Raw genomic sequence first — 24,588 nt, forward strand, 5'->3', positions numbered from 1 at the left:
ATCGCACGCATGCTGCATAAGCAACTATTAAGGGAAAATCACAACTGACCTCAAGATAAGCTACGTGTTCTTATTGAGCCTCTAGAAACTTCAATAGCTTTAATAAGATGCTGAGAAAGCCCATGTACCATGGCTTTCATCCGTTTGTGCCTGGCATACACAGAAAAAGAGAGCTTGCAGGCACACGGCCCTCGATGACTGCGCGAATTCAATTACAGTTCAGCTTAGATGCAACGAACCTCCATGTAACGAATCCTCAATGTTTCTCAGTTCTTCAACACCACCACATGAAGCGCATGTATTTGTGAACTCGCATGTAATGAAGGTGTCACAGAGGACGACCTTGATGTAATGAACTTTGTATGCTGACTATAATTAGCTAGTGCTGCAATACAGTCAAATCCTGCTACAAAGATATTTATGCCACAACGAAGTATTTCTGGTTCCTGATCAGCAAAACACAGAACACAATGAACAATATTCGGAGTGAGGTTCCATTTCAATGAATTTTTTCCGAATAAGCAGCCCATTTTATTTATTTCTCATCCACATTTTCTTGAATCACGTTATGTTCCGCCAAAAACGGCTGCTGAAGTAAGTTTACACTTACAGGAGCACAGCTGACACTTTCCGCGGAATTAGAATTTATGTAGTAACAGCAGTGCCTCTGTAATAATTGCAACCGTGAAGAAAAGAGGCTGGGACTGAAGACTTCAAGCCGTAAAGAAAAGACTCGGGGAGTGTTGAATGAACTTAGCCGTGAAGAAAAGAGGCAAGGAAACTGAAAGAACTTCAAGCCATGAAGAAAAAAGGTAAGAAGAACCCTGCAGTCCTCCAACTGTAGTAAACCGGCACCCGCTTACAACGCGCCACTACCAACGCACGCGCCACAACGCGAGTAGCGCAAGTGCCAAATATATGGCAGGGACAGATCGGAGTGTTTGAACTCGTGCTGCTTGCGTCTCGCATTGCGCAAATGCGCAGACCTGCTCCGGCTTACGTGTGGCACAAGTGACCATAGAGTTGGGGCTCACGGTGTGACGCCATCCCAAAATAGAAATCAGAGGTCAGCGACGTGCCAGGCAGCGTCCGAAACGGTGCAACTGGCCGATGTGCACACCCAGTGGCAACCACAGGACGTCATGAAGCTAAGAAGAGTGAAACCGAAGCTATGCGGCAGAGCTAAATTTGGCAATGGGGGGCTTCAAACCATCACTGCGCCAGCCACAGCGCGCACACCTGAGGTGCGCGGGCATTATTGTTTCATGCAATTCAGATTCAGGGAGGTCTATATTTGGATCTTTGCTGGCTCGTATCCCAACACGACTCGCCGTCCAAATTAACCGATGCGAGTCCACCCATGTCCGAACTAACAAGCGTCCTACACCATATACTTGCATGGACGTCAGCCGGGTCCGCATGCCTAGTTCAAATTATCCAAATTTTCGAATTGTCGAGATTTCACTGAACTTGAAATTTGGCTGAACCATACGAAAGTTTATGACGATGAAACACGAGCTGCTGTGAGAGAAGAGTCCAAGATCACAACGAATGAATGCAGTTGACGTGTCATGCTTTAGTGCAATCGGCGCATTTACGTAACAGACGCAGCAGCCTCTACAGCTTTCACTCGTGTGAAGTCACATCAAGTGGCACTACAACTGTACATGCTCCAAAGCAGCAAAAACAACAGGTCATGGCAAAAAAAAGCATGCGACGAGAGCAGTGGACACCCATCGCCGCTACTCAGCTTCTCATGCGATTCCAGTGCCATCAGTTGAGCCAGCGGAGTATGCAGGCAATGCAAGGGAGAGTTCATTTTTTAGGGCAATAGAAGCCAGGCAGACCAAGAGAGGACAAATGTGGGAAGAGGCAAGTGCCTCCACAGGCGGTCTTGAAGCGGCAGCGGCACAATAGTGCGCACTCTCCTGAAGTTCAGCAGTGGTGTCTCCAACTCACCGTGACAGAGATGGTGACAGCTGCTGCTGCTGCAGTCCCATTAGATAACAAAATGTTTCTTCGCGTTTATGACTTCATGTAGCATAGATTTACTGTGAATGTTTTCAAGGTGCTTTCACCTAAATTTATTTCTCATTTTGGTTTCTGTTAAGCATTACACGAGTCTTCACGTGTAAATGCACGTAATAAAAAATCGCACAATATGCTCAATTTCATTATATCCAGGTTTAACTATAACAATGTCTGGCTGCAGAGTAGAACTGCTTACTACGCGCAATTGCAACATTGGTTACAAAATAAATTACAGTAAAACCTTGCTAATTCAAAGTCACTGGGACCGCAAAAATATTCAAATTTACACCGAGTACAGCAGAAATAGAGAACTCAGGCAAAGCATTTCATTGCAAATATCAAAATTCGAAAGCATCATGAAATTAAAACATATTTGAACAAGCTTATTAACAATAATACGATGATAGCAATCACAACCAAAATGAAGAGGATGCTGCCCTGACCAGGTGTGGGTCCCCAGAGGCCACCATCTGAGCTGCATGCTGCAGGAGCTCATCCAAGGCTTCGGGCCCACTATCCACGCTGGCCCGTTTGGAGCCCAGGGCCAGCACCAATGCCAGCTCTTCACGAACATAGTTCTCCATGCTGCACAGAAACATACATCAACATGGTTGCAAGGCCTTTGGGGAAAGGAAGAAAATCAATGCACACTAGATTTCTATTCGTCCTGTCTTTTTTGGCTTTCACGGCCGCTGGCGCTCCGTAAAAGGTTGAGGCTTCACACATACCTTGGGTTTTTCAGCTTTGTTAGTGAAGTAGTGCTTTCGCACCAATAAACACCAAAAGAACATATCCACGTTAACCCCGCATTCCCCAATGCATGTAGGTATTCTGCCCTACATGTAGCCACTGCCACCAGCATCCCGTCAAGGGTGCACAGCATCTTGGCACTCTGCCAAGTTCGCTGAGCGTGCTGGGCAGCTCCTGTCAAAAGATAAGCAAGCCATTATCGCACAGAATCTTGGCATGCTGCCAAGGTCTGCGCTGTGCTGCTGTGTAGCCAGTTCGCCAGTTCGCCTACCAGGGTCCTCCTCTTTTGGACATTCTGCGCTTGTCGCAGTTGAGTCCATACAGGATACAGTATCCTAATGCTCAGCGGCGTTATCAACGGTGTGCGTTTGGAATCCATATTTCCGCCTCAGGGACTGGATACGGGCACACCACTATGTCCGGATGGCAGCGATATGCACTTATCAGAAGAGCGTCTAAGCCCACCTGGTGTCGTGCGTGCTTCATATGCGATTTTGCTGTGGGCTTTGCGGGCTTCAAGCGTCAACCACCGCATGTCTCCCTGAACCACATCCATAGCAACTCTACAGTGGCAGCCAAGCACAAGTCATCCCACCTCGCGCTGCCTCCATCTCAGCCATTCTCTTGTGGGGGCAAAAAGGCACAAAGCGCCATTTGTAAAAGTCAGCCCCGGCACATAGACTGACTTCCACAGCTTGCGCACTTCGAGCCCCAAGGGACTGCCATCGTAGGATATTGCATGCACGGATCGATTGATGCCCGACTGAAGCCGGGAGCATGCCGGTAACATCTGGCATCTGAAATAACCAACGGTCCGCAGACTTCCTAGCAAGCTTCTAATTCTCATCTCATCACTCTCAGTACCACTTGACGACTTTCCCTCCCATTATCCACTATCACCACAACAGACCAGCTAAATGCAAATGCTATTGACTACCCAGACACTCCTGGTGTGTGGAAAAGAAAACAGAGCGCACACCTGGGCCTGCATGCCAGCAGCTGCAGCAGGTGCTGCCGCAGGGCTGCCCACTGGCCGGGTTCCATGAACTTCCACTCGCGGATGATGCCCTGCTTGAGCAAGGATGCCGCCTGGAACTGCACGTAGCCCACGCCACTGGTCTCTGCAGAAGCAGCGGGAGGAACATGAACTCGGGAAGACCAAGGTCAGCGTCGCAGAATTAAAATCTACAAAAGCCATTTCTTTCGCCCGTTACAAAGACTGCTAAAACGTTAGAAGGAAACAAACGTATATCTCATGCACCTCAAGCACTCAACCTGTCCTCAACTGTCCTCCCCTTCAAATACCAGTAAAATAACAGTCCAGCATAGAAGCAGAATAGAAGATTCAGATACCACACATGCTGTTGGTGCCATTTGTAACCATTTTCATCAATAAACCTCATCACTATGGAATAACGCAACTGACAATTTCTGGCTGCATACACCATAGATACAATACAGATAGTGGCACCTTAAAATTCGATATGCCAGGGTTGCATTTCCGACATGCTAAACAAACAGTGCACCACATTTAAAAATTTTCTTAGTCAAACTGGACAAGCATTCTAGTGATGCAGCATAACCAGCGACATCAGGTCCCCATGAAGGAGTACACAAGTAAAAGATGCCAGCAAGAGCTGCCACAGATATGATGCCATGGGGAAAAAGAAAGCAGACTAGACGACTGATTACTTAAGAACAGGGTTAAATAAAAAAATTATTCCTGATACATAAGCAATAAGCAAAAGAGGTCATAAAATAATTCAAACAGTTCAAGCTTTTCACACAGCCAATAAGGTGCATAATGGTCGATGGTCCTTGTAGTCTGCAAGAAATGGCACTCACCCAAAATGCATTTGCAGAGCTCGAAAGGTGCCCGGGTATTTTGAAAGTCCAGAAAGGTCCGCTCGGCTGCATGCCGCTGCTCGTTCGTCACTCGATCAGGTGGAGCCTATAGACAAAAAAGCAGCAAAATACATTAACACCAATCTCAATCACCAATCATTAGAAGTGCGCAAACATTTGAAATTTTGAACACCTTTCACGTAAATCAGTTATTCAGTTCATATCAGATTAAAAAATTTATGCTTGAAAATTTCCTAATATTTGGCAATGATCGAATGTGGCAATGTTCATAAATCCGACCGCGGAAAAAACAATATCTGGGCGAATTATCTGAAGATTGAGTTTAAAGTGTCAGGAAAACAGTACAAACGCGTCCTCTTCACTTTCTTCTCCATCGTCTATTGCGAGGACCGATCATATTCAGACACTGCTAGGCTTGGACCAGATACGAAATTCCACAAGTGGGCTTTCCCACATTGCACAAGTAATGAGAATAAGATGGTCAACCACTCGTTTCAAACAATCATAACCCGGAAACACGCGTTTTTTTGTTTGATATTTCCTTAATGTGTTACATACTCAATACCTTAGAGTAAACCGCAAGACATCTCCAACCAAAACATTTTTCCAATCACCTCCGAACTTTTCTAGCGTGACCTCTGCCATCTTGTTTTGTCAACTATGACATTCGGCAAAGGCCAATCGCGAGATTTCACAGGGCTCCAGAAGGGAGGCCAAGCCATGGTGTCACCTACAGGGCAAGTGATCATATAAAAATCCCGTCAGTTGAATGGTGCCTAGTCTGTGCACCTCTGACAAGCGGACAACAGCAGGCATCGTGACAATCAGAGGGCCCCTGTCACTAGTCCATATAATAACCTAGCAGCGTAGTCTGGGTCTCCGAGCTTGGCCGCCGGCCCGTGGTGACGGCGGCTATCAAGTGTGCATTCACCAGCCGTCTGAACCCAGATGCACACCTCTCTCACACACTGGCTGGCATGACGATGGCCATTTTACAGCTCGACATTCGTATTATTCAGGAATCACTTCCGCTCCCCCGACGACTAAATTAATAAGGTATTACTACCCATCAAGTTATTTCAGTGTGACAGCATTAAAAGCCTCATCGGAGAAAAAAATACACCGGTGACTGGAGTCACCTGTCACAAAAATCATTAATTGGCCGGCGAGCATGACGTCACCAGACCGGAGAATCCCATTGGCTGAAGGGTTGCAACGTCACCAGACTGACAGTGACATCGCCAAACCAGGTTCGTCTGTGAAGCTCCACCTGTCAGCTGTGGCAGGTGGCGTTGACAAAGGACTATGAAGAAAATGATACAAGCCTATGTGCAAAATAGACAGCCTCCCAAAGAACTACCTGCACAACAAAAGGAGGCTTTCAGAAGCTATCAGACCCGGTCGTCCAGACCAGGGCCGTGGAGTGGGCCACTCAGGTCGCCGTCAGCCATAGGTTGATGGCCATCTAACACGGAATCGTCCACACATGCTCTCCGACGAAAATAAAGTTCTTCCATCCATTTCAGAAGCTATTCCCTCTGCGCATTGCTCGGGAAGAGCAACCTGGGTCTCAAACACCCCATCATCAGTCACTTCCGGTGCAGGCATCAACAGCTTCGAATGCTATCGCATTGCAACACAATGTACCGTATTTATTTGAATCTAGGCTCATAGTTTTTTAAAAACACCAAGTATGAAATTCCTAGGTCGGCTTAGAATCGAGAATTTTGTCCTATTCACGACGAACTTTTTGCTTGTGCCGCAATGAAGAGGCCCTTCATGGGCCCAAAGCAAGTCCGGCATTCTGAAGTGGAATCAGTACTGGCAGATTTCGTGAAATCGCAGAGGTCAAGGCACTTACAGTGGCCACATAAGTGCTACAGGTCAAAGAGAGAGAGCTGGCAAAAGAGTGAGGCATCGCATGGGGCCAGTGAAATGCATGAACTAACTCCAACAGGACGCATCAAGAATACGTCATTAGGAGTTGTAGCTGGCTGGATCACTGCAGCATGGGATGACATCCAGGAAAGTTTGCCTGTGCGCTTGTTCCAAAAGCGCAGCATTTCTAATGCACGTGATGGCACTGAATATTGTGCACTATAAGAAGAGGACAGTGATCAGGATGTCAGTGGTGACGAGCGCGCAGGAGCAGAATCATGGAAATAAAGGCCCTTTGCATGCTCTCCCTGCAGTCGTTCTCAGTTATTTTTTCGGCCAGCTTACACTCAAGGAAAATTTTTTTTAATCTGCCTTCAACATTCGGGTGTCGGCTTAGAATTGAGGCCAGCCTAGATTTGAGTAAATATGGTAATTAGGCGTCCCTGTGCTTTCTTTTTTTAATAGCCAGTCACGTGTCAATTCATGGATCTCATTTTGCTTGACATTACAGGTTGTATACTGTAACACTGTCTAATCAAGCAGCATACAATACTGCGCATACCGTGTATTTTTTTTTTATGGTGCTCAGTTGGCCTTGTTGACAAAGACTGTACACTACTTTAAAAAAAAAGGACATCAGTATTTCCATACTGATCTTTCTCTGATTTTTTTTTGTACTAAACAGACCTTTGATATTCGATTTGAAGGCATTTTTCTTCACATTCGTATTCACATTTACATTCGAAAATTTAAATATTGACCAGAGCCCCACTAATTACATATAAGAACACCGGCAATACAAAGTTTCAGTGAATTTAAGCTGCAGAGAGCCGTAACATTACAGGTACACAACATTTAATCATATAACAATAACACAGAATCGCGTGGTGCCACGTGCAGATTAAAACCCGCTTCAGGTCACAAGTTGCACACTATAGTGAATGCAGTGTCTCCCTTTGCCAGTTCTTGAGTAATACACGAATGCGCACACCGCAGCACCACCTCGCACCATAACTCTTAAAAGGTTGTCGCAGGAAGGAAAATGAAGATGACAAGAGAATAGCAAGAAAAGCGCACAACAGAGTTAACCGCAGTTATAGTACAGAATGTTTATCCATCTACAGTACAGTACAGCTGTTTATCCATCAAGCCTTCGTCAACAATATGCTAGCCTGACAAGCACACACATGCACCGTGCCACTGCCTTTCTTACCTTGTCTTACCCTGTGCAAGAAGCCGCGCTTTAAGTGTAATTTATAACCCATTGATGAGAAACCACTGTACTGCCAACACATATGTGCTTGACATCCTGTCTGTGATTTGACTCCATGTGCGCTTCTTGACAGCTTGTCACAATACCTACAGCACGATCTATTGCAGTTACTCACCAAACGCAGGCACAAGATTTTAAACAGCAAACTTGATCTGCTCAGTAACTTGCCAAATTACAGCTTTCACCAATAAACAGGCAACAGCTGCTTTTTTTTGCTACTATTCACCCACCATCAAAACAGAGGGCAAGGAAATGTCAATGTAAACACAAGCAATGGGCTACAAGAAGAGTGCCTGCATTGCCACATTTCCTAGCAAAACAAACGCACGTCTTACTTTGGCTGTCGAAAGTACAATTTTTTCACATATTTTATCCTGCGACCAAAGTGCAGCCGCGTCAAGGTCCAACCGGCACTACAAACGATCAGAAGCGCCATAGCCGCTGAGTGGCTCAGCGGCTATGGTGCTCGGCTGCTGGCCCGAAAGACGCGGGTTCGATCCCGGCCGCGGTGGCTAGAATTTCTTTGGAGGAGAAATTCTAGAGGCCCGTGTACTGTGCGATATCAGTGCACCTTAAAGAACCCCAGGTGGTCGAAATTTCCGGAGCCCTCCACTACGGCGTCTCTCATAGCCTCAGTCGCTTTGGGACGTTAAACCCCATAGACCAAACCAAACCATTACCAGACTGTGGCGATAGCAGCCATTGGCCGTGCATCAGTGAGTCACATCCTACGAAGTCCAGCTACGCATTGTTGCGGACGCTGATTGGTGCATCACCTGTCTCTCTTCCTCCCTCACTCTCTCTCTTTTTACAAGGCACCTCGCATTCTGGTGCAAATGTACGCACCCCTCGCTTCCGTCTGCGTGGTGTGGTGCACCAAAAATGCGCGCGCATCCCGAGCTGCTCGCTGTTTGCGTGGTGAAGCTTGCGCACATGGAGGCTTCCCCACACAAACAGAGCCGCATATTTTATGTTACGTTTGTGCTAATGCCTTTAGCTATGTTTGTATAAAAAAAACTAATTAATACAACTCATAAGCATAAATAACCGTAAAGCAAATTACATGTGGTCTTTGGTCATATAAAGGCACACTCCTGATAACTCAAACTCAAAAATTTGGTCCCTCGACGTTCAAATTAGTCTACTGTAGGTGGAAAGATGGCATAAAAGCATTAGCATTGCCTTTCCATCAATACATTTCAAAACGCTATGAATAAAGTGATCAGTTGTTAGCCAGTGCATGTGTCCATGTTCCTTTTCACTGCATTCCATTATTCAGCATCAAGCCTCTTATGAGATATGAACTATATTGATGCTTAACGGGGGACATGACTTTTGGAGGTGAATTTGTTATTTTTTGGTGTAGGGCGATGAAATTTGGCATGCCTATTGGGAAGTGCACTAAATGAATAAATACAGATTTTCACTCATATATCCTAAGTAGTTTTGATATTGGTTAATTTTTATGTGCTTAATTACCATATCAAACTTGCAGAAAACCTGGCATGACAACAAAACATGGCAGGAGCCTAAAGTCGCTCTTAAATTTTAGCCAAAGGAATGGCTCCTGCAGTGTATTTTTCGGCCTGTATTTTTCTACACAGAACATTACAGCCATGCTTGCATAATGCACTCATTATCGTCATGTCAAATTAGTGACAGAGTTGGTTGGTTTATGGGGTTTAACGTCCCAAAACGACTAAGGCTATGAGAGACGCCGTAGTGGAGGACTCCGGAAATCTCGACCACCCGGGGTTCTTTAACGTGCACTGACATCGCACAGTACACGGGCCTCTAGAATTTCTCCTCCTGAAAACAAAGTAATTCAGAAATACACGACGCCACTGCATACGAAATCTAGTGTTTTCTAAAATTCAATTTTTTTTTAGATTTTCGTGATTTGAAAACCCCGTACCTTTTAACTTAACAGCACCTTCATATCTGCAGTGAACATCAAAGCAACAGAGAGCTATGTTATCCAGAAGACTGCCACAAAAAGTTAAAGTACAAAACAATTTGGATACATTTGCTACACAGACTTTTACTGAAACACTTCTGCCTATGATATCTTCAGCACATTAGCATTTATCTAAACAGCAGTGTGACCTCCATAGGTGTGCACAGAGGGGGGATTGAAGGGGGGGTGTTCAAATTTGTCCCCTATTGTCCCCTGCTACCCAGAAAACAAAGAGGCACCACCATGGATGCCAGCCCCCTTTTGGAGAGGCCTATGCACGCCTATGGTGACCTCACAAAATGTTGGTTGGTTTATGGGGTTTAACGTCCCAAAGCGACTAAGGCTATGAGAGACGCCGTAGTGGAGGGCTCCGGAAATTTCGACCACCTGGGGTTCTTTAACGTGCACTGACATCGCACAGTACATGGGCCTCGAATTTCTCCTCCAAAGAAATTCAGCCGCCGCGTCCGGGATCGAACCCGCGTCTTTCGGGCCAGCAGCCGAGCACCATAGCCACTGAGCCACCGCGGCGGCTCACAAAATGTGATAACTGTCTAGTAATACTTGTCTTAAAGGCTGCCTACACAACAGTTTATACTTCAAGTTACATAGCTGAAAAAAGGGGACACACATTTCAGCAACACAGAGCACAAGGTCACGAGAAAAGGAAACAATGGTCATCAGAAGGGTTCACCACCACTATGGAAATTTGCTCCGCAGATCTTAGAAGCAAGAGGACAGAAACATTATACTCAACCTCAAGAAATATTTGGCAGAGTAGTTTGCTACGGTGGAAAAAGCAAGAGACAGAAACATGCTAAATGCGAAGGCTTCATCACTGAGATAACAGACAGTCACTATTACCGCAGCATATAGCATTTAAGTAATCTACTAGTGCATGGCATAAATAAACGCGAGCAAAATGACCATAACTAACACCTTATCTTTCATGCCTAAAATAATCTAGAATCACAGCATTAAAGTCCAAAGATGACAAATGTCAAACACTGACAATCACAGAGCAGTGACATCATCCCTGTAAGCCGATGACATAGCATTACATATCGTCAGTCATGTAACTGCCGAGTTAACAAGGCAAGTAAAGAAACCTTCTCTGCCCTACAACACAGCGGTAAATGGTATCATTTAGTAAAAACATAGCCTTATATTCCCTTAGTGACATGTTAAATGTTTACAGTGAGAGTGAGGTGGACTTGTGCAGATGTAGAAACAATCTCACAACATGAAGTTTCTTGCCTGACGAGGTGCTTTCACGCCCAAGCCATAACGAAGATTGACAGGGACAGGTAACCGTGTGGTGTTCGAGCACCGTGTGTTGATATAAGCGACGTCAGGACACGTGACCAGTCAAGAAAACAACAAGCACGAGTTTTTTCAGGCCCTGCAGACAGGTGCGATTCAATCCAATCCTGTTTCAAGCGCAGTATTCCTCAAGGATAACGTGTACTTAGCATTCAGGTCATAAAATAACCCGAAGCGTGCACAACAGCACGGAAGCAACAAAAAGAAAAAAACGACGTGTTCGCCGTGCCATCAATCTCTCCCCGTGCCATTGAAACTAGGCCGACGACGCTGCAGTGACAATACCACCAGCATGTCGCCATAACACGTGCGTATAGTTTTCTGTCGCTTAGATATTGACACCAATACTCCACAAAGAGCTGGGACACACAAATACAGACTGGTCCATTCAATCTTATTTCGACAAGGCGGCAAATGTCCAGGTTGGGCTTCCGAAAGGAGACCTTACTAAGACGCGTTTCAGAAGAAAACAATTGCGCGAAGAAGGCTGAAAGGCACTGAACATGCATTAAATGCTCATTTAAGCAGTTACAGTGAGTGAAAAGTTGGAAGAAACTGACATACCAAGAGAATCTGTGCAGAGCTTTCCAGCTCCTGCATGATGTGGGCCGCCATTTTGAATCCAGTGTGGCCAGAAAAGCGTCGGGGGAAGCTGGCGCACCACCGACGCTACCGACATCGCGCGGCTTTTGTGTGAACCTTTCATTACGACGCGCGGCCTGTTTCGAGGGAAGCGCGCTCGTTCGACTCTTCGAGAAGCAGGGTGCCGAAAGCCTCACACTTAGCAGCGCAAAAAAAATGAGGACAAAAGCGAACGAAGAGACACAACACAAGCGTTGAATATCAACAGAATTTTTATTCACGGAAAGGAAGCTTTAAAGGCGCAAGAAAACACAAGAGGAAACACAACCGATTTCCACGCGTGCAAAGGAAACCAATGACATTTAATTCCTGCGTGATATAAGAACACAACAACAACAGCATAACAAATGCAATCGCATCAAGCCAACCCCCCGTACTGTCTACTCGCACTCAAGAAACTGCGCAGGAAAGGAAACTCCTGATCCTGCTGGCTGGCAGACGGTGATGCGGAACACGCGCGTCTGCTTCTTTTTTAATCAAGTAAGCTTCTATCAGCTCCCGGCATACCTTATCATTGTGCCTGAACAAGATACTTGCCCTATCTAGGTGATGAAAGCAGTCTTTGCAACCTCTGCAATGCAATGCAAGGTTGGAGGACACAGTGCCTTTCAATGGTCCACGGTGTTCTGCTAGACTGATACATCGACCAGTCTGGCCGATGTAATTCTTCCCACATGAAAGCGGAACGCTATACACAACACCTGTGTCACAATCTGTGAGCCTATTTCTGTGGGCTATCGTACACTTACTCCTTGCGCGGTCACCACCATACTCAAGCTTTTTGCGCCTCAGCACAAGAGCTTATTCTTCGCAGTGAAAACAACGTTCACCCCGTACTTCGCCCCCCACTTTCTTTAGGCGACGTGAAATGCCGTGGACGTAGGGAATTCCTACCATTCGTTTTTCCGCGGCATTCACTTTTACGATGACCGCGGGCCTACCTGTCCTGGCCAAGATCCTTTCAGTGACTAGCCAGAGTCTGATCAGAAAAACCTGCTTCCTTAAGCCTGTGTATTAGTCCCGGGAAGCTTGTTTCAACCTTGTGGCAGCAGGATTTTGAGAAGGAGGCTTTAAGCAAGGAGTAGCAATGACAGCCTTTACCAATTTTGAATGACCAGAACTGTAATTGAGGAGAGACTTTTCCGTCCTCTCAGCGATACTCCCGGCGATACTCCCAGCACACTCCACTCGCATGGCAACCAATCCTCAGGTCTAGGAACTGGATGGATACTCGATGGCCTGAGGCATGGCCTCTCGAGGGAATCACCGCGGAAGACGTCGCCTCGGCCTTCTTCACCGGGTAGATTGCTCGCGTCACCACCGACCAAGGACGACAGTTCGAATCGCACCTTTTCAGGCTCCTCGGGCTGACCATCGGGTTCGAGCGCTTGAGGACCACCAGCTACCACCCCTGCGCCAACGGGATGATCGAGCGTTTCCACGGACAGTTCAAAGCAGCCATCATGTGCCACCCGGACTCAACTTGGCTCGAAGCCATCCCAGCCGTCGCCCTTGGTCTTCGCGCCACCTTCAAGCCGGACATTCAGGCTGCACCCACAGAGCTCGTCTACGGATAACCACTCCATCCCCCAGGCGAATTTCTTGTGCACCGCCATCCACCACCGCGACGTCAGATCCCACCAATTTCGTCGCCCAGCTCAGATGCACCATCGCTGCCCTCCGCCTGTCACCCGCAGCATACAAAACTGCCCCTTTTGTCTTCAAGGATCTGGCAACGTGCACGCACACAGCGGACCCTATCCAGTTCTCCGTCGCGAAAACAAAACCTTTACCCTGCGCGTTAACGGCAACGACGTCCGCGTCTTTATCAACCGGCTGAAGCCAGCCTACATCGATTCTGCCGAACCAGGAAATACCAACGCACCCACAGGCGTCCATCCATGACCCCCGACATTGCAGACTGCTTCTGTCACTACACGCTATAGATGCCAGGTACGCTACACTAATTTTTACAAGCCCTGAGGGCTCTCCACTCCACGGGGGGTGGGGTGATGTGGCGACACACTCTGTGCATATTTCCGCGCAGCCTCCGCCTTATTATCATCCCGCCCAGCATAACACGGCCACATGCTGGGCTGCGTTACCGATAAAACACAGCTCCACCGCTGCGTCACCAGAGGCATTCGTCGCCGATGGTGGCTACAAAAACAGGCCATCCGGCTGGGAAGAACGGATTTTTCCTTCCGCTACCGAGTCGAGCGTAGCGTTGGTATGCTTGTCCACTGCCACCGCTAATCGTATAAACAGATATTACGTTTTTATGTTGGAATTCGTCCCTCAGCAGAAACGACATCCCACAAGTATTTTTCGATTGAATGGATTCTGCAATATTCTGCACCACCCATGTACTTTCACAAATTGAAGCGAAACTATTTATGATGTTGCCACACTGGTTATGCTTACATGTTTGGCGAAACTCGCTTTCCATTCTTGCAAATATGCATTATGAATATTCTGAACCTATAGATGGAAAATATTGTATTTATTAGCATGAGTTGTGAAGAGCAATGTCAGTATCATTATTTTCACAGCTACACACTGCAAATGTGTCCAGCACAAGCAGAATATTCATATCCACAGTCTCTTTCTGGGGAGCTTGCACGAGTTCGTTCAGTCCAGATGAGAAAGTTTTGCTCGCCTACGATCAACCACCGGGACAGCAGCAGACATAGGAGGAGAACCAGCTCCCCCACGAAAGCGTCGCTCCACAACTTTGTCCAGAAATCGAGTGACCTTGAGGGCATTGCTTGAGCCAGGGGCAAGAGACTTTGGATTGTTATTGTCCTGCAAAACAAAAACAATAAAAGGGACAAACAGGCATGCTTTACTCCACAAAGTGACAGTTATGCAGGGGCAATGATTCAATGCAATACTGACATTTAAAAACAACACATTTATGGCAATGTGGCTGCATACTAACTCCACTGCGCATACCCCAACCTAGGTTAGACCTTGTTCGAAAATCATGTACAAAATATGTTAAAATATGTTTCAAAATAAGTCGCGTATTTACAAAACTTGTCATTTCAGGCTTAAAGGCCATGATGGCCTCACTCAAAAACACATCCTTTATGCACTAAGAAAGATGTATTATCTGTGCAGTCCACAGACAAAATGAACAATATATACTAATACAAACAGACAACACTAACATGGTAGTATCACTGCCACACCTTTTGAATTTCTCCCTGTAAATGTTTATCACATCTGAACTGCATTTAGACAGACACCAAAGTTCTTATTTCGGTGCAGACGACATTCGTGTCTCCACTGCATAAAAACAAACTTACAAACAAGTACAAACTTCCTCCGGTTAGAATGGTAACGCTTAGGAAGACATGAACAATCAATGGAATTCAGTTACACACCAGAAGCACTTGGTCTGTGCCACACTCTTCGGCAACAGTCGCCAATGCGCGGCCAGCTGTTTGGGGCACGAGGTCAACCTTTGTTGCTACCACCAGAATCGGAACTTGGCTGTCGGCAAACATCTCTTGGTCGAATTCTAGCAGCCTGAAGAGTGCGCAAGAAATATTCTCAATACACAAAAAGAAAAAGGAGAGATTAAACTGTTCAGAACACAGACCTACAGTGAGAAGTTTTCTCAGGGAAAACCGAGAAAAAAACAATTTTCAACAAAAATCCAAGAAATATTGCACCGAGCAAATAGCACCCACAAATACGGCCACATTGGCAAGTATGCTGAAAATATTGTGCTTGCTGAGAATAATAGCTACCACAGCCTATGTACATTACACCCATGTTCAGCGCAAGTTCCTCACCCTTTTTCTTAGATGTACAGCGTTCAACGTGAGAAGCAAGAACTTTCGCCATGTGCCTTTCCTCCCACATGTCAAAAAGTCTAGAACAATCAGAATTAATATTCTTCATGCTTCTCATATGGCTGAAATTACTGATGTTAACCATACCTCAACTGTCTTTTTTTTCTGTTAACCTGTTCCAACTTCACGCTTACAGTACGGCCAGAAATAAAATCACTACGCAAGACTCTTCCAAGTTAGTATTACAAATGCATCTCCAACAGGCACATGTCTGGTGTCTAAGTACCCGCGTTTCTTGTGCAAACACATAAAACATTGCAGAGTGACCTTGTGAAAAACACTGCTTTCTTGTAAGGTCCGCATCCCTCCAAAATTTTGGAAAAAAAGAAAGTGCGGCCCTTAATTAAGTGTATGCGGTATATAGTCACACAATCTCAATAAAAGATAAGTTACGAATATGAAATTTTGTTGCACCATACCCGTTCGTCTTTTTCGATGGGCAGTCCTTGCAGAGAACTTCTGAAAGCCATTTCCGCAAGTTTTCATGAGACTTCTTGTTGGTCAAGTCGTGAACAAGAATAAGACCTAAGGAGGCCATAAAAAAAAAAAAATAGATGTCAAGCATATCCTGGTTAGTTTTGGACACTGAACAACTTTGATTTCTCTTAAACCTTTCACAAGTGATAGGAAGTATACTTCCCAACTGCTAAATGTTCATATCAAGTTTATGTGAGGCATTCTTCCCACCATAGGAGCGTGTCGCCATCTCAGGGAAACAGAAAAAAAATACGGTTGTGCATTCTTGTGCGAAAAAAAAACAATTTACAGACAGACACTAATTTTCTGCGCTGTGAGCCTATTGTAACGATACTGTCCAGCAACTGTTTTCTTTGACCTGGGGCTACAAAAGGTGCACAAAATATTTTAAGAAGTTTAGTTAGCAGCCTAAAAGCAATGTTTGACTGCAAATATGTTGCTAAAATTTTCCGCTGCAACTTTCCTTGATATTTTGTGTATTCACTAAAGCTATAGTGCTCACTTCCTCACCGGTCTATTTCCGGAGAGTTCGGTTATAGAAGTCTGACACCTTCACTGTGAACATTCGCGACAGCGCCCCGTGGAAAAACCACTAAAGTGTTTTACGAATTGGAAAAACAGCGCAATCGAGACACAAGAGAACGACAAAACACCAGCGCTGGTGTTTTGTCGTTCTCTTGTGTCTCGTCTTTGATTGCGCTGTTTTTCCAATTCGTAAAACATGTACCAACCAGCCCGTATTTGCCCTCTTCCACGAAAGTGGTTCCTCAGACCATTCAGAAAATATTCTATAGTGAAAAGACTAAAATTAACGTTAGTGCCACTCAAGGACAGCTACTGCGATAGAACATTTGGCGCCGTGCTGACACCCTTAGTTATGCAAATTTGCAAACAGAGCATGGTCAATGATGTCAAACGAAGCGCCATCCAGATAATGAATTTTAGGTGGGGCAATATATATTGTGAAAGCGCGTCTGTCAGAAATACCAAATCAAACGTACGCACATCCACGCGTTACACAGAACGTTCTCAAAAATCGATGACACGGTCCAAGCGGCAAAAGAATAGGCAAAACATTTTCACGCATGCATGAACATCCTCACCGTGGAAAGAGTTGTAGAAGACAGCTCTGGCACTGCTGTGACTGCTGGAGCCGCCGATGTCCCATAGTTCGACGAAGTAGGTCTTTTGAGATGCGGTGCCTTCGCGATACTCGTGTAGCTGTACGAAACCAAACCGAAAATATATAGATACTTATCACTCGACACACGCCACTTCTCTGATCACCCTGTCACAGATCGTCAACTTACTTTCACCTCGACGCTGCAGCCGACAGTCCAGCACGCATTTACTAAAGGTCGATTGTGACAAAGCAGGTGCACAGCAGAAGATTTTCCCACGCCTGCGAGAAATCGCCAATGTGAGTTAAACTTCTGCAGGAGTTAAGGATAAGACTGAAATTACCCGAGTCTCCCACGACGAGTATTTTGACTTTGTCCACCGTCGTTAGAGCGCCGTCGTTCTTTCTCATCTTGCACGACAAAGTAGCTGACAGTTAGTATTGAGCGCGATTTGAAGGTGCAAAGAAAGAAATGTGACGGGCACTGTTGCGCTGCTGTGAAACTAACCGACGTAGCTGGAAAATGTGCAAAATAAAAGAGCACAGCGAGCGTCTCGAAAGGAGGGTTTGGTTACAGCAGAAGCAGACGTGTGCATAGGCAGCGCCAGGACGGAAAGCTGGCCGAGTAAGCCCAGAAAATATAATTTTAGGAGCAAAATGAATGATTAAAAATATTTTTAAACATGCAATTTTTTATATAAACTTTGGTTCGCTTTTAAGTAGTGCTATATAAAAGAATCGACAAAACTCCTGTTCTACTGCTTTGCGGTGAAAAATCTCCAGGCTAAATCAACTTGCAACTCCGCGCGGAAGATGGACGCTGTGCAATGCGCTGTGTAGAACGTTGTGGTCCACAGGTGTGCGTTCGCGTCATTTTTTTGTTTTAATCTGGTAGATCATGCTCCAATGACAGCGCGGTGTTAAAAGTTGTTGGGGAAGCTATGCGCTAAAGTACTAAACATCAAATCAGTGGTAATTGCAATTAAAAATGGAAGGTGGTGGCGAGGTGGTGACGGAGGTGCCGAGCTCGCTGAAAAAGCTTGTGCGGCTGACGATCCGAGGTTTTTACAGCACGGAGCACGTAATCGTCGTCGACATGCTCATTCGGAACCCCTGCGTGAAGGAGGACGACTTGGCAGACCTCCTGAAGCTTGAGAAGAAGCAGCTGCGAGCCGTCGTCGCTCAGCTGAAGAGCGATCGCTTCGTCAAAGTCCGCTTGCGGATGGAGACAGGAAGCGATGGTAAGGCGACTCGCCAGAACTACTATTACATAAACTACAAGGTGTTCGTGAACGTGGTCAAGTACAAGCTCGACCACATGCGCCGCAAGATCGAGACCGAGGAACGCGACTCGACGAGCCGCGCGTCTTTCCGTTGCACGGGCTGCTCCAAGAGCTTCACCGACTTGGAGGCGGACCGCCTGCTGGACTTCGCCAGCGGGCAGTTCCGCTGTAGTTACTGTAGCGCGCCGGTCGAGGAGGACCAAGCGGGCCTGCCACGCCAGGACTCACGCCTTCTGCTGGCCCGCTTCAACGACCAGATACAGCCCCTGTACACTCTCCTGCGGGAGCTCGACGATGTGCGGCTCGCGCCCCACTTGCTGGAGCCGGAGCCGACCGACCTGAGCGCGGTGCTCCAGCAGAGCCGCCGCACCGCCGGAGGCCGCACCAGCCCCTCGCAGGCGAATCCGGGTGCGCGAACGAAGGACGGGCCCTGGAGCGGCGACGCGACGCGCCACCAGGGCTCGACGCAGGGCGCCGGCATCAGCGTCAGCCTGGGCGAAGTGGCGCCTGCGGCTCCCTCTGCACCGCAGCGCGAGACGCCTGTCTGGCTCGCCCGCAGCACGGTCCTCGACACTGCGGCCGCGGTGAGCCTCTTGCTCAGTCTGGATCTGAGAGACCGTCTTTCGCTCACACGACCCTGCGTTAGGCTCTCGCATATGCCCGGTTTTCTCGCAGCCAACGCAGCAATAGTGAAAAACATATGTGCGTTTTTTTTTTTTTTTTTTGCAGCGACAGCTGTTAAAGGCACGTTTGCTGGTTCTGTGACGTTGGCGTCGTCGGCGTAACACCGCGCCACACTGATTGGTCAGCATGCAGAGGCGTCACGCATGACGTCCTCACAACGCGCCATGCTGACTGGACCACATGCAGTGACATCACGTTGTATGGTCCAATCACCATGACATCACACGCGTACTGCTAGAGAATACAGATAATAACGATATTAGAGAGTTTTAGTATAGCGTTAGCGTGATAGCGGACCTAAGGGAAATTACGTTAGCGTGCCGCAAGCAACTTATCCCCACAGACAGTTTTAGTATAGCGTTTTGAATATAGTGTACTAGATTAGTTTTGAAAACGTTAAAGGCAATCTGCTTGACATGGATGCGAATGGTCTTGAAATGGTCGACACGGCCGCTAACTTGCCAAAGTATAATATTTCCGACTTTTTTAAACAAATTATTACTGCAGCGCTTATTTTCGTCTGCAAAATAACTATGAAATTGAAATAAAATGAAATAAAAATGTAAAACAGTGGCACCATCTAGTAAAGGCGATGTTAACTACAAGCCCTTAGAGCAAGAATATTTGCCATCACATGACGTCTAATGTTCAAAAACTTTTGTAAATTTAGTATAAACTCACTTTACGTAATTTAAGTCTATAAAACACTGCAAAAAAGCTCCAAATCTATTTTTGTTTCGTTCCAGACGTTTGTGGTAGGTTTCGGCTGCGCTTCGGGCAGTTGCAGACGGTAGCACTGCAGCTTGAGGTCCCATTAGGCTTGCGGGCTTCAGAATCGAGAGAGTATTTCAAGAACTAGGGTGAATTTCAGCTTAAACTTTATCGTCAAAGCAAGGTAAGTCATAGCGGAAAGCAAGAACACCAGTAGTTGCCGGTAAACATGCCGACCGGAATCGCAAGGACCGCTGAATCGGCTGAAGCAGGCAGCTTGAGCTTGGAAGGACGCCGCCATGTTTTCACGCTAAGGGCACAAAAGCCGCAACTGCCGCAACGCTAACTTCTGAAAATTGCGTTCGCACGCTAACGCTATTTCCCCGTTGGCGTTCTGCGCATGCGCACTCTGGACCCGCTATTCCACTATGCACGCAATTACGCAAAGCCTGCAATACTAAAACTCTATTTAGTGCGAAAGCACTACTCCAGACGTACCAGCCCCGAGCAAGAGTCTTGTCTTCTTGTCCTGTGCTCCAAACTAACTGTGGTAACCTCGGGTAAGTTCGGAGGAGCGTCGCGCCAGCTGTAGCCCATGGGAGGAGGGCATCGCGCCACTTAGGTCACATAACCTTGTGGTGTCATCAGAACCTGCCCTGGCAGGTCGCAGTTAAATTAATGATTGGTAGCGAGAGGTTGCTTGGGAAGATCAACATGGGTCGCACAATCCCTACCGTTGGCTGTGATAGAAACAGCCACCTGCCAGTGCAGTGGCGTATCGCTTAACTGCTGCACCACTGAGCTGGTAGTGGTATGAGGACTTGCCACGTTTTATAAATGTTGAGTAGAGAATGACCAATTCTGCATATATGGGCATTAATCCACTAAAGCTAACCCATCGTACCCTTCAGGGGGAGCTTAAGTGTAATTGAAGAATGAACACCTGCTCTCGAACGTCTACTGGTTTAACTTTGTTAATACTCACCATGGAAAACAGCTGATGCTGAATTTCATGTTAAACAATCGTAACTATCCTGCGAGTTTTTTTTCTTTGTAAATCTTTTGTTTCACTTGCAGACATGTCACTTACTAGGAAAGGCAGAGGTTTTGGCCTGAGGCAGATGGTCCTAGCCATGTAAAGTGAAAAGAAAGTGAAGGGGAAATGGGTGGTTTTGACAAAGAAACCCTTGATGGTAGTCTATTGGTGGCTTCATTGAACATGCTGACAGTTCATTATAACAAAACTCGCTGCATGGTCACCAACAGTCAAGCTATCACTTCCCTCTAACAGCAGAGAGTCAAATGAATAGCTGTTTTATGGTGTAAAGGGAATGAGATGTTACTAAAATCATGTTACGTAGATATCTTGCTCATGGAATTGTGAACATCAAGCCAGCGTATCATCAAGTAGACTGCCTTGCATGTGGAATCGTGAATGTCAAGTCAGCATGTCATCAAATAGACTGCTCTTTGCAAGCATTCAGCTAGTTACAGTGCTTTAGATGCACATTTGTTTTGCACATATTAGCAGCCCATGATAACCTACCTCTAAACTATGCCACGTGCATCTGAAAAACAACAAAATGCTGCAGTACTTTTCTGTGCAAACAGCCCCGGATAAATTTGCAGAAAGTGCAATGGCGTGAATTGCTGGCTTCAAGCTGCTGCATACTATGCAGAAGTTGTTCTGTCATATTTCAACCAAGCAAAGATAAAGGATAGCTGCACTTATTTTATGCATAGTTGGAAGTTGTATTGAACATCTTGTACCAAGGGCATTTCTGGACCAAGTATATATTTTATGAAATATTTGGTTGGTCACACTCAAGATTTCGGTTCATTTTGTACATGTTTGGCTTTATAAGCGGTGCCAAAAGTTGGCAGCTGTGATCATGTTGGAAATCAATTGAATGGTTATAGGAAGGCACTGTCCCTAGTAAGGGAACTGCCACATTGCTGCATTCACTTTGTGCTAAGAATAAACCAGATGGGACTTGGATTGTGTTGCAAGTAGACATGCTTGATGTTGTCCCCGCAGCCTGCAGTGTCAGAAGAAGTGGCCCCCGTCATTCCGGAGACGGGATCACGGCCTCACAGCGCCATCATGGAGACACTGCTGGCGCATGAGAAGCAGCCAGTTGCGCAGCCACCAAAGGACTCGAGTGACTCAGAAGATGGACAAGGTGAGGTTCTTGCCTCCTTCCATAATGCCAGTGCAGCTTTCAAGGGAATCATTCCCCGAGAATGGCCTTAATCTAGTTGAACACATTCAGTGGGTGCAGAATGTCACCACAAGCACCTTATCAAAGCTATGCAGTCCTATTTAGCTCACAGTGCACACAAACGGGCCTCAAAGTAAGCTCTCCTTTGTAATAAGGGAGTAATTACTCATTGACATCCACCCAAGCGCAGCCACACGGCTACAAAGGAAAGCTATACAGCTTTCTCAGAAACTTTGTAGTTAAAGAAAAGTTCGTCCTGGTCCGGGGTTCGAACCCGGGACCACTACAAAGTTTCTTTAACTTCTTTAACTACGAAGCTTCTGAGAAAGCTGTATAGCTTTCCTTTGTAGCCGTATGGCTGCGCTCGGGTGGATGTCAATGAGTAATTACTCCCTTATTACAAATCTACTCCACCTTGTGGGATTCCCCTAAACATTTGACCAACACAGTTCCCACTTCGAGTTATTGATCAATTCGCTCTCGCCCTACCATAAGCTTGCCGTCCCGGTTAGCTCAATTGGTAGAGCGACTGCTCCGGTGATGCGGTGGTCCCGGGTTCGAACCCCGGACCAGGACGAATTTTTCTTTAACTGCGAAGTTTCTGAGAAAGCTGTATAGCTTTCCTTTGTAGCCGTATGGCTGCGCTCGGGTGGATGTCAATGAGTAATTACTCCCTTATTACAAATCTACTCCACCTTGGGGGATTCCCCTAAACATTTGACCAAGCTCTCCTTTGTTTCTTGCACAGTGCCGTTGCTGCGGCTACACTGTCTTGAATAGGCTGCCTTACGGAATAGGCGCCCACATTGATACTGCTGCCACTGGTGCTGGAGGTAGCTAATGGCGAGAGCAGAGTTACCATAATGATGACACCAACACAACTTGGCTGATATTGACAAGGTATTGCTTTTGGTGCAGCGAGTTGAGGGAAAATGGCAGAGAGAATACAAGTTGAGAGGAACTGCAAAGGCTGAATATTGAACAAAAGTTTTTTTTACTGCTGTTGCATGCTTGAAAAAAACTTTGTTCAGATCACTTGTAAAGCACACTAATTGACGCTTTTCTTGTGATCGGCAAAGAGGCATTTAGGGACCCTTTCAGGAGAGCTACAACTAATGCTTGGTTGCTTGACCGAAAACTGTTTAAAAGGTCCCACTGTTGGAGAAATAAGCAGGTGAACAAGTTTATTAGTAACCTGAACTGCAGCCTTGTGAAAAGAAGCACTTATTCTTTTAGGGAATGTTGATACCCAGCACAGTCGATTTCTTCTACAGTGGACCTTTTTGCAATCTTTTTGTCAGGTGCCCAAGCTTCAGGTTCAGCAAGACCCCTTTCCTTTGCAATCCTTTGTCAGCCACAAAAGCTTCAGTGTGCTGTTTCCCGCAGTTGCAGCAGCTGCAATGCTGATAGTGTTGTGAGCAATATGTATGCAAGTTGGAAGGTCACACTCATGGGCATACGTTTTAACACGCAACAAGCTAAACACTGTGTCATTTGCCAAGATTAAACGGACAGCAGAAAGTTTTGTGCTTGAGCTCAGCAGTGCTGCCAAAGCACTTTTCGAATAGCTTTTAAGAGATAGCAAGAATAGCTTTTACAGTACAATCTTGAATGTTACGAATCTCACGGGGCTTGGAAGCTTGGAAAATGCATTCCTGCAGATCAGTTTATGGCTGACAAGATTTATTTATGGCCACACGGCCACTGCTCGCAGAGCGTGCTCATGCGGCTGCCGATCGCGATGTCAGTGATGTGCCAGCAGCGCTTGTGCTGGAGGATGCAATCGTGGCTCACACATTCGTATCATCCTTGGGGATGCGGGAGTGTGTTCGGAACATCCAAAATTGTGCACATTGTACTTAACGCACTTCGGCCAGGGAATTTCACAAGTTCATATTAACTGTGATCATATCATCGATTCTACTGCATTTCCCTTTGCTGGGATCAAATTTTTTGTTACTGGAGGTTACCTTTGCATTTAACTTTTTTTTGAGAAACTCTTTTGGTCACCTGACATCAAGGCGCACTGCAATAGCACACATTTGGAGGTGTCGTCTCCTCCCCGAGTGCTTTACCTTGGGAGGCTGGGGAAAGTTTGTTCATGTTTGGTAACACCCGTGGCTTTCTCTAGATGAGCATGTTTCTGCTCTATGGCCATGTATAGTTGAGTCGTGACCTTTTGAACCTTTATCTCTACAGTTCTTCCCACATGTTGCCATTGTGGTTTCTATGCTAATGACCAACCCTGAATGTGCAGCTATGCTGGCACCTTTTGCAGGTGCTCCTGAGCCTGTACGGGATGTTACACAGTCTGACGAAGAAGATGACGACGATGAAGAGGAGGTGACACAGGTCATGGTCGAAGGGAAGCCAGTGCCTCTGCAGGAGGTCACGGAGGAAATGGTGGCCCGCATGACCAGCGCCGAGAAAGAGGACTACATACGGCTCCGGCAGGAGCTGTACTCAATGATGTATGAATGAATCCTGTTGTTCACACTCACACAGTTC

General features: G+C 46.3%; 3 protein-coding genes across 5 annotated transcripts in view; 1 reads left to right on the top strand and 2 right to left on the bottom strand.

Annotated features, from left to right (window-relative positions):
• LOC149358867 (exportin-4-like) overlaps positions 1-11,846 on the bottom strand; it is a 39,453-nt gene extending 27,607 nt beyond the window's left edge. The window contains exons 1-4 of the mRNA XM_089571084.1: positions 11,643-11,846; positions 4,627-4,732; positions 3,761-3,902; positions 2,475-2,616 (exon numbers count right to left, since the gene is read on the bottom strand). Coding sequence (XP_089427210.1) covers positions 2,475-2,616; positions 3,761-3,902; positions 4,627-4,732; positions 11,643-11,693 — 441 coding nt within the window. The 5' untranslated portion in view covers positions 11,694-11,846. The remainder of the gene's footprint in view (positions 1-2,474; positions 2,617-3,760; positions 3,903-4,626; positions 4,733-11,642) is intronic.
• A 68-nt stretch (positions 11,847-11,914) lies between these two features.
• On the bottom strand, positions 11,915-19,098 carry LOC149358868 (rab-like protein 3). 2 transcript variants are annotated; one of them, XM_089571076.1, is made up of 6 exons: positions 17,525-19,045; positions 17,371-17,462; positions 17,164-17,281; positions 16,003-16,108; positions 15,110-15,254; positions 11,915-14,525 (listed from the first exon to the last, which is right to left on the bottom strand). In XM_089571076.1, the coding sequence occupies exons 1-6, from the start codon at positions 17,589-17,591 to the stop codon at positions 14,352-14,354; spliced, it is 702 nt and encodes a 233-aa protein (XP_089427202.1). In that variant the 5' UTR covers positions 17,592-19,045; the 3' UTR covers positions 11,915-14,351. The 2 variants fall into 2 exon arrangements, with proteins under 2 accessions (XP_089427202.1, XP_089427203.1); XM_089571077.1 differs by lacking the exon at positions 15,110-15,254 and having other exon boundaries at positions 17,525-19,098.
• Positions 17,963-24,584, top strand: TfIIEalpha (transcription factor IIEalpha). 2 transcript variants are annotated; one of them, XM_089571071.1, is made up of 3 exons: positions 17,963-19,047; positions 21,897-22,041; positions 24,338-24,584. In XM_089571071.1, the coding sequence occupies exons 1-3, from the start codon at positions 18,169-18,171 to the stop codon at positions 24,559-24,561; spliced, it is 1,248 nt and encodes a 415-aa protein (XP_089427197.1). In that variant the 5' UTR covers positions 17,963-18,168; the 3' UTR covers positions 24,562-24,584. The 2 variants fall into 2 exon arrangements, with proteins under 2 accessions (XP_089427197.1, XP_089427198.1); XM_089571072.1 differs by having other exon boundaries at positions 24,359-24,584.
• Positions 24,585-24,588: the final 4 nt, after the last annotated feature.

This window comes from Amblyomma mixtum, chromosome 2, assembly GCF_055824585.1.
Source record: "Amblyomma mixtum isolate Tamu chromosome 2, ASM5582458v1, whole genome shotgun sequence".
NCBI lineage: Eukaryota > Metazoa > Arthropoda > Arachnida > Ixodida > Ixodidae > Amblyomma > Amblyomma mixtum.